The sequence below is a fragment of the Cotesia typhae genome, unplaced genomic scaffold (genome assembly GCF_013202065.1).
Source record: "Cotesia typhae breed Kobodo isofemale line unplaced genomic scaffold, CoteBio_Ctyphae scaffold_152, whole genome shotgun sequence".
Lineage (NCBI taxonomy): Eukaryota > Metazoa > Arthropoda > Insecta > Hymenoptera > Braconidae > Cotesia > Cotesia typhae.
The window spans coordinates 2027501-2037518 of NW_027423776.1; the positions used below are offsets into that span (position 1 = coordinate 2027501).

At 29.6% G+C, this 10018-nt stretch overlaps 2 protein-coding genes across 8 annotated transcripts; both read left to right on the forward strand.

Moving 5' to 3' along the window:
- The first annotated feature begins 2940 nt into the window (after positions 1–2940).
- Positions 2941–5319, forward strand: LOC141535820 (uncharacterized). 7 transcript variants are annotated; one of them, XM_074255955.1, is made up of 7 exons: positions 2941–3121; positions 3369–3979; positions 4053–4181; positions 4272–4473; positions 4611–4835; positions 4924–5208; positions 5260–5319. In XM_074255955.1, the coding sequence occupies exons 1-2, from the start codon at positions 3023–3025 to the stop codon at positions 3831–3833; spliced, it is 564 nt and encodes a 187-aa protein (XP_074112056.1). In that variant the 5' UTR covers positions 2941–3022; the 3' UTR covers positions 3834–3979; positions 4053–4181; positions 4272–4473; positions 4611–4835; positions 4924–5208; positions 5260–5319. The 7 variants fall into 7 exon arrangements, with proteins under 7 accessions (XP_074112056.1, XP_074112058.1, XP_074112057.1 ...); XM_074255957.1 differs by having other exon boundaries at positions 5269–5319; XM_074255956.1 differs by having other exon boundaries at positions 4924–5174.
- Positions 5320–6004: 685 nt separating this feature from the next.
- LOC141536646 (uncharacterized) lies at positions 6005–9510 on the forward strand. The gene is made up of 6 exons (XM_074257306.1): positions 6005–6573; positions 6699–7325; positions 7398–7550; positions 7679–7855; positions 8416–8594; positions 8668–9510. Exons 2-5 carry the CDS (start codon positions 7251–7253, stop codon positions 8449–8451), a joined length of 441 nt encoding a protein of 146 aa, XP_074113407.1. The 5' UTR covers positions 6005–6573; positions 6699–7250; the 3' UTR covers positions 8452–8594; positions 8668–9510.
- Positions 9511–10018: the final 508 nt, after the last annotated feature.

Here is a 10018-nt window from a genome sequence, read left to right on the forward strand (position 1 = left end):
GTTTCACCGCCACGGTTATAATATGGCCAATTCACGGTCAAACATCAGTCAAACATTAGTCTATATGACGTGATTTGACGGTCTTTATCAGGTGTCATTGTGAATAATTTTGACTGTTGATTTATCGACTGAAGATCCGAGAATTACCTTTTTCTGCGGGTGAACTCACGGTGGTTTTATCGACATTTGACCATTAATTCACTCGCATAGAACTAGCAAAAAACTAGCATAAAACTAGCTCATTACGGTAAATTCACCATTTCATTATAGTAATCCGATGTAACAAAATAGGTGCATTCACTCAGAATAATCAGTATTAAGCTCGTAAAATGTTCCCATATGTGATAATATTGAAAAAAAAAAAAAAAAAAAAATGTTAAATTACATCGCCTAGACCGGGAATCGAACTTGGATCATCTGATCGAGAGTCAAGGGATTTTCCTGTAATGCTTCCTGTAATGCTATTCCAGACGTGATTTATAAATGTCTTTGAATCACCATCTATTTTACGGAGACTTGATGTTGTTTCGATAATTATTTCTATTTCACGAATTCTAAATAATAACTCATTCTCCGAATTTGACACCCAAAATAAATGCATTAAATTTTATTAATTATATTTATTAACTATAAATTTATTAACTATAAAGAAATCTTTCTGTAACTTTATGAGTTTATGTTAAATTTAAGATTTCATGAAAAAAAAAATCTTGAAATTTTAAAAAAATTTGTAAAAAGTGTTTTTTTGGATAATGTCAAAAATTCTAGTGACTGAATTTTTTTTCAAATTATTTTTTATTAACTATTTATTTGTATTTTATTGGCCTTATATATTATTTTATGAAAATTTTTTATAATTACAAATCAAACTTATATTCACTCAGCAATTTATAAAATTTCTACTTTACCGTTACTATCTTCTTTACCGCCATTTGACCTTAAATTCACCCGCAGACTACCGTGGATTCACCACCGAAATACTCTTTATTCACCGAATTTTTACCAGTCATTCACTGTTGTATTTATGTCTGAAGACAATCAAAGGATCGGGAAGTCATGGCTATCGAATGGAAAAAAAATGGAGAAAATCTTGTACAATGTTTACTTTATTAACCATGCAATCACTGTTAGAATATTTCACAACTTGGCTGATTTTTCACCGTCAAACGACGGTTGTTCGACCATCAATAGACTTTCTTTCATCAGTAAAGTGAATTGACGATGAATTCACCGTCGTTTGACCGTCACCACGAATCCGCTAGGCCGCTAGGGTTGTCCAACTTGTACATCATAATACTCAATTTTACGGTTAATTCAAATTTCTTCTGATTTAATGGGCAAGCCACATTTATGATTACTTACAGAATAGGTTAACCCAGATGCTTGAGGGAAATATTGCTTCAATACAGATAATTTTAAATTCCCTTTTGAATTTAGAGGTAATGAAAGCTCTTGATCATCAAATCGAACTTTAATAAATTCAGGATTCATAATGATATCAAATTAATTAAAATAATTTAAAGCTAAGCCAGCTCAGAACGAAAACGAAAGTAAAACATTTTTTTTCATACTCAAATTCAAATTCTGAGTTTCCATGTGGACTAAGCAAGTGGCGCTACCTTTAAGAGAAAAAAATTACATACTATGTATGACAGTGTTGTATAGCCCCAAATTGGCTATAGTAAATTTATGGAATTCTTTTAATTCGCCCGTTGGAACGCGGTAGGGCGTTCAACTCGCAGTAAATAGATTAAGGCGGGAGAATAGATTTAAATTTGAATAATTAAATATAAATTATAGATATAAAATGAATTTAAAACACTTAGATTATTATAGTTTAATTTAGATTTGCATTGCGCGCAAATATATCGTTTATTATTTAATGGTTTACAAGATACCAGTACCGACAATAATTTCAGGAAAAGTAAAAGTTCGCGTGACGGACTACAGTCTTGCTTCTTGTTAAGTGTCCTCCTTCCTGTTCCTTGATTTTCGACTCCCTCGGTTGAGAGTTCATGCCCTTGGGGGTGGGAGAGTCCCAGAGGGTAGTGAGGGTAGAGGGCCCATGACGTTCCCAAGGTTGATTGCAGCCAGCATGAATGTCTGGTTTTTATTGCCTAGTCTTAGGTATTCGAGTAATCCCTTTTTAGCGAACGTTTTGGAAAATAAGCCGCTTAAACGATTATGACAATAAAATAAATGGAAATTACTGGGTTTTCCCAGTCTGTAAAGAATATTCCAAAACGTTCGGTATTTTATTCTAAGTGACTATTACATTTAACGTAAACTTATTTTAACAAAGTAGTTTTTTGTATGTTTAAATTACAGAACCGTAATAAAGTTATGTAGGTTTTTTCCTTGGGAATTTTCGGTGATTATAAATTTGTCTATACCCTAAAATTTATGATAGAAAAAATTCCCATACTAAACAATAGAATTTAAAATAGAAAAGTTTACAATATTTAAAGATGTTTATTTTTCTTACCGATATTATTACAATTGAAAATACATATATTTTAAATCTTACTGGGTTTTTCCCGCTACTATTTATTGCAGTCATCTGTTTATATGTAATTCTATATTAATATATAGAGAGCGTTGTGATCAATCCTTTCGGATTCACAACAACAGCATGATAGGGAGAGAATGTACTACCATTGCTGCACACATGTCACTACCGGGTATGGTGGGTAGAGGTACGGAGGACCATCTAGTATGGGGAATCAGTTGAAAAAGTGTCCACCAGTAAACAGCAAATTATGATTCAAAAAATTGCCAAAGTGGCTCTAGTGTAGCAAAAGGACGTAATAATTTAATATTTTTGTGACTTTTGTAGTGAGGAGAAATACAATATTTAAAACCTAAACTACTTAAGTAGTTGAATGTAATTAACTAAATATAACCTATAAAACTGCTAAAATAATACAGATAGCGATTTGATTGTTTTAAAATTTTTATAGGTACATTTTTGTTTTTTTGTAATTTCATTGTTGTTAATTTTCATAAAGTAAGTGTAATAATAATGGGAAAGCTTTGCTCAGTGAAAAGTTGTTCAAGTGGACGTAAATTAAAAAATAACGGAATTGATATATCTCAACCTCTATCATTTCTTCGCCCAACAGTATGTATAATAAATTTTTATTAATTATTTAACAATAGCGAAGTGAACAGTTAAATAACTTTTTAATTTTTATAATAAAAGAAAATTATACAAAAAGTTGATTAAAAAAAATAAAGTCTTAATGTTTTTTGGAAAATATTGACATTATTATTATTGATGGATGAAAAATATTAAAAAAATGTAACATGTTCCTAATAATACTTAATAATTTAGGCAATTAATATTTTTTGTTTATATCAACTTCTAGACTCTGGAAAAATTGAATAAATGGAATACAGCTTTAGGCACTACAATGAAAACAACTGACTATATTTGTCATTTACATTTTAAAGAGGAGGACATAAAAATGTACGAAACGTTCAACATTAACGGGGAGATCACGATTTTTCCAACAGGTAAAAAAACATTACGAGATACAGCTCTGCCAACGGTCGAACATCAGTTTCTCCCTGTAGCCATACATGACGTTGAACGAAATGTTATAAATCAACTACAAAAACCGAGTTCTAACCATAATAAATCTGAAGAAAAATTAAAACATGAAGATAAATTTAAACAACAAGAACTATTAGTTGATCAGAGAGTCTCTGATAGAGTTATGGATACGATTACACAAAGTAAACACGATTTAGAAATAGTGCAGTTGAATGAAGAAACTCATACTGATCAACAAAATGATAAAGAACCTGAAGTCACTTCTCAGCCAACCTAGAAATTTTTGATAATCTGAAATCTTCTGTGCTACCGCAAGGTTGGATGTATTTTGAAAAACCAGAAGGGTTGGAATTCTTTCGGATGGATGCTAAAACTATGCAAATCGTAAACCGTTTACGAGTAAACAAAGACTTATCTGTTACTGTAAGTTCTTGCAAAATAATTGTATTTGTCTCAATCTCTTTAATACCAATAATTAATTGAAAACACATTATAGGTTATTTTCTCGACGAATGAGGAATTGACTACAAACGATACTATATTTTCATTCAAAACCATCTACGAGTACTTGAAATTCGTAGAAAAATGGCCATTATGCGTTGGTACTCAAATAGACAAAAAAAAAGTATAATCGATTTTTATATTAGCAAAGAAATATACTTATATGACGAGTAAAAATATAATTAACTTTTTTAATTATTCCATCAAATTTTAGGTTTTCACAAACTTGTAAGGGTGTAATTTTTAGTGACGAGTCTTATACAAGAAATCAAGCGAATCCAAGATGTAAATCTTGTAAAGTTTTACGACATCGCTTACAGAATTGTAATTCTGCTTCAAATATTTTAGAAAATACGATTTCTCAAAAACGTCGTACTTCAAATCTACAAAAACGATGTAAACGTTTAAAAAGATCGGTAAGTTATTATACATATACATACCAGAAACTTTAAAGCTAGATTTTATTGTGTGTAGATAATCCGGTGATGGTTTTAAATTTTAGACATTAAAAGAAGCTGTAAAATCTAATGATATTATTTTTTTTCTCCTGCAGGAAAGCCACACAATTTGTGCTTTTTCAACGGTTTTTTGACAGCGACTCTCATTTGTGGGCCCATAAATTATTGTTTTTTTTCATCCATTTGTCATATATTACATTTTTAATTTTTGAATATATTTGTATATTAATGATGTCGTCAAGATAGCTATAATTTTGAAAAAATAATTGTACATTCGTCCTAATATCGAAAAAATTTAAAATTTTTATGTTTTTCAAATGGTACATATTTTAATTCCTATAAAATAATTGTTCTATATACTGCTTTTATTTCCGTTTACAGAATTAATAGCTGTTAATTATTTTATAGAACTCTTTTTATACATTTTACAATACAATGACAATAAATACAAAGTTTTTAAATAATATTTGTGTTGATTAAATGTTATACTCAGTAGCTTCTTCAGATTAAAACGATAATAATTTTAATTTAATCTCGGATTTAATAACTTGATATGAAGAAGGAAATGTTAGTTGTACATAAGTAATACTTTAACGTCAAATGGTGAATGTCGTTCTATTACAACCGAGGTTTATTAGTTATGCTGTTTGATGAATTCCGTAAAATGGCAAATTTTTTTGGATTAACTTTTAAGTATGTAACATTTACAATTTTCTTTTTAAGTTTAATACTAATTATTTACAGAAAATGAAGCTGAGAGAAAAAGTGTATCAGGCGAAATTTGAATGTTCTCAGAAATCAAAAGTTGCAGTTAATAAAGCTATTATGAAGTTACCTAAAACATTTCAGAGCGTAGTTAATTCATGCTTTGACGCAGCTCAAAAGAAAAATTGTAAAGGCCGGCGATATACATTAGAATGGATTTACGAGTGTATTTTAATACGCATAAAAAGCCGAAGAACATATCAATTTTTACGTACTAGAGATATTTTACCATTACCGTGTATTGAGACACTAAATAAATTTATACGAAAAATAAGGTGTTATGTCGGACTCAATGTCCGACATTTTTATTTTATAACAAATAGAATTTAATTATTCATAAATAATTTTATGTTCTTACAACTAATTACATACATTTATTTTATTTTTAAAATTTTGTTACCTTCAAATTTATCAATAGCATTTTCAAAAGAAACTTATTTGTAAAATTTAGTTTTAGTTGGGCCTGACCATACTAAGGGATTTGAGCCTGAACATATACCCTAATAGAATTTTAAACTTTGTCGAGATCCGAAATAGAAGTTTTCGATAACAAAATAAATGTATATATAAACAATAGTTTAAATAAAATAAAAGTAAATAATGATAAAAAAAATAAAAAGGAATGTTATGATAATTCTAGTATCAACAGAAAAAAAAATATTTATATATGTTGATAATTTAAGGAACAAAATTTAATAACTATAATTTAAGTTTAAACAAAAAAAAATAAATAAATGTTTTCTTTTATTTTCGAATAAAATAACGACTTAAATAAAAAGAAAAATTTAGATCTAAAAACTAATGACAATTTGTAATCTATGCACAAATTAATTTTTATCTAACTAATTTAATATGAAAATTTGGTCACAGTAAATAATTTAATGTAAAATAGTACACATGTATGCTTTTGTCTATGCATAAATGCGCTTACGTATACACAAACACATAGATGTATAATAGAGCATAATAGTAAAGGAGAAGCGATATTGTACTCTGACCCAAGTAGAGGGGACTCATGCAACATTATAGAAAAATCTAAGAGAGAGGGCAAGGGCTCAAGGAAATAGAAAAATAATTGGACATTATTTCTCCCATTTAGTAAAAATAAGTAACGCCCTAAAATTCGACACCTTTACGATTTTTCAACAAAAATATCTCTCGTTGTCCTGACGTCCTAGTGTTAACATCGAAAAAGTTTTTATAAGTTTTAATGAAACCACGCGTCAGATTAAAAAAAAATTGTTAGTAAAGTAAATTTCAATTATGTAAAGAAACGGTAACAATGACATTTAAGTAAGTTCTTAATTGAGATTTTTATGTTTGTTTAATAATTCAAATCTTTGTATGATAATTTTATAATATATTTATTAAATTGAATTCATTTTCTTATATTATAACTTCAACCCCTTCCCATAAAGCTTCAGATCCTTATCTATTAGCCTAACGGCTAGGATAAAAATAATTAAATTTTAGTTGCGTTTTCGACGTAACAAAGCAGTTCAGCTTACGGGTTTCGGCCAGCTATTTTTCAAGGATTACAGCAAAAATGTGAATCAATGGATAAATGTCAAAAACGTGGAGTACTTCTTGTTGATGAGATGAAATTGAGTGAGGGTATTTATTTTGATTCTCAAGAAATGAAATTTAATGGATTTGTTGACTTGGGTGAACACACTCCAGAGGACTTAAGAAATAAAACTGCAGATCATGCTCTTGTTTTTAAGTTTGTACCTTTTCAAGGTCGATGGGTTCAAGCTTTGGGTTGCTTCCTCTCTAAAAGTGCTTGTAAAAGTGAACCACTACACAAACTTATTCTAGAGTGTATCATATTGATGGAAAACAGCGGAATTTGTATAGACGCAGTTGTCATGGACGGTGCATCATGGAACTGAGGGGTATGGAAAATATTAGGAGTGAACGAAAATAACATAAGCTGTGAAAACCCTTCAGATAGTTCACGACGTTTGTGGATGATTTCTGATTTTAATCATTTAGTAAAATGTTTCCGAACATCAACTTTGGATGAAAAGATTAGCGAATTCATGGTAACGTTCAAATATAAGTTTATTTCCGACAATCCAGAATAATATAATTAACTAAGGCTATAAATTTTTCAGACGCCCTATGGAATCGTTAAAAAAAAACATTGGGAAGCTCTTCTAGAGGAAGAAAACTATCGTCAATCAAATATGAAAATAGCTTATAAATTAACACCTGCACATTTGAAACCAAAAGGTTTTCAAGTAATGAATGTACCTCTTGCAACTGAAGTATGTATACTTGAATATGTTATTACATACTATTTTCGATTGATAAACTAATAAGATAAATATTCAGACACTTTAAAAATTTTATTCTCAATAGATTTACAATAATTTTTTTATTATTTTAATTATAGGTTTTTGGTCATGAGGTATCTGTCGCGATGGCTCATTACCAACCTATGTGTGATAAGTTGAAAGATTCAACTCCGACACAAAAGTTCATAGATCTTGTTTTTAATTTAATCCAAGCTATAACTTCTCGCACACCTAGAGATGCCCTGTATGCAAGAGAAGATTGTCGTCAAAAACAGGTAAGAATTATTTAGTAAAACATAATAATTTAAAATTTTAACTTTGTAGGTTTCATAAAAAATTTGAAAGTTGAAAAAACATATACCGGAATGACAAAGAATACTTCTCTATTACAAAACTGTAAGGTACTTCATACATTATGATTACTTCATGTACATGGGCTAATAAAATAATGTTTTATCGTTGATTTCTTAAGTAAAAATATTTTTAGATTCATCCTTGATTTTTGTTTTGCTGTGATTGCATTTGTGGTCCAGTTTATTTACCATTGTGATCTTGACTTCATAGTAAAAACACAGTGGAGACATTGGAATCGTGATAAATATAACAGTGGATATTTTCAATTAGTACATATCTTTTAAACAGTTATTTTAGAATGCTTCCGCGTAAACAATATTTCCACCGTGAAGTCAAAACTGCGAAGATTTTTCTTAGCATGTGAACTGCCTCTAATGGCAATAAATGATGATACAGATTAATAACTTCGTACAATTAATCTTTGCCATTCTACGTAATTACGTTTTAAATCATCTCTCTCAAATTTTTTAGTCAATTTTAGAATTCCTGCAGTTTTTGCAAAATTGGGAAAATTTAGAAAAAAAAATTCCCATATCGAAGAGCACTTTACTTGGTTTGAAAGTGACGTTGCGAGCTACCCTTGAAATCCTAGATATGCTTAAAACCGAATGAGGATTTAAATATTTAATGACAGCAACGTTATCACAGGATCCTTTAGAGGTAATTGTATATAATTATTATTGACTATATTTATTATAACATGTTAAAAATTATCATTGATATTTTATTTCAGAGATTTTTTCTGTCATGCGACATTCATGTGGAGGAAATGATCACCCTGATCCGAAAATGTTTGCTCAAGTTTACAGATTGGCTTCTACATTTTCACTCATACGTCCTCCGAAAGGATGTAATGTTTCTGGGGAAAATCTTTTGAGAAGCTTAATCGAACCTGAACTGTCAATTTCTTTAAATTTAGAGCGACAGCTATGGCTTCAAGGTATTGATGACATGCTACAAAATTCTGAACCGCAAGTGGAAAATTCTTCAATTGATGAAGATCATGATTATAATGAGGCAGTAACCAGTGATGCCGTGCAATCATACATTGCGGGTTACATAAGTCGCAAATTGCAAAAAATTGTGAAGTGTTCAGATTGCTTCAAAATATTCATATGAATCCAAGAGATGGCCAACGATTACATAGAAACGATGTAATTCTGAAAATGGATTTATATGGTGGGCTTATTTATCCTAGCGAAGAGTTATTTGAACTGACCAAACAATTAGAGAAGTGTGTTTTAAGAGCTGTAAGCAAAAATTTGACAAACCTAGAAACCATCACTCAAATATCAGATGAACTTAAAAAAGAGTACTTGATAAAAGTTGGGTGCTTTATTCATGAAAAAGAATTAACTGTTAAGATTATTGACATTTATATTGTAATGCGAGCGCATTTTTAGCGAAATCAGAAAATAAGCGCTACGACGCAGCAAAAACGAAAACAAAAATGAATAGAAAAAATGCAAAATTAATTTCTTGAATGTACGACTTATTTTTAAAGAAAAAATATTATACTATATGTTATATAATGTTAAAAAATTAATCAATAAATGACTATTATCTTGTTATAAAATCCTTGATTAAAAAAAATCATTCAAATGGATTCAGAAATTTTTTCGTTGAATTGTATCAAATACGTTTCCATTTTTCTTTATCGACAGGGCTTTTGGGTAACAAATTGGTTTATTTGAATTAATTATTAATTTTATTTTATTCCTGATTGATTTTAATGTAAATAATGAACATTTTTGTAAAAAGCGCGGTTACAAAGAGGAAGTCTTTCTTTCCTTTTTTAATCTAGTATCCTACTCTAATTATTTGTGGCGCTATTTTTAATTACTTTCCACTTGCTACAGTGGCGTCATCTTAATTTGCTGTTTTCCGTGGACACTTTTTGATATATAGAGATGGTTCTCCTTACCTCTACCCTCCATACTACCGGGCTTCCGTAAATTTATCTATCATTAACTAGATAGTGTGCAAGGTGGACTACTCCAGCTGTAATAGTGAAATGGTAGTTCAGCATTGATCACTTAAAATAATAGATTATAAAATAATCTAATGGTAGTGAAATAAATCAC

Bases quoted from the DNA above. Each gene is read 5' to 3' on its own strand.
- LOC141535820 (XM_074255953.1), top strand. From the start codon at position 3,023: ATGGGAAAGCTTTGCTCAGTGAAAAGTTGTTCAAGTGGACGTAAATTA. The intron at 3,122-3,368 runs GTATGTATAATA...ATCAACTTCTAG, and splicing joins TATCATTTCTTCGCCCAACA to ACTCTGGAAAAATTGAATAA.
- LOC141536646 (XM_074257306.1), top strand. From the start codon at position 7,251: ATGATTTCTGATTTTAATCATTTAGTAAAATGTTTCCGAACATCAACT. The intron at 7,551-7,678 runs GTATGTATACTT...TTTTAATTATAG, and splicing joins ATGTACCTCTTGCAACTGAA to GTTTTTGGTCATGAGGTATC. The intron at 7,856-8,415 runs GTAAGAATTATT...AGTCAATTTTAG, and splicing joins AAGATTGTCGTCAAAAACAG to AATTCCTGCAGTTTTTGCAA.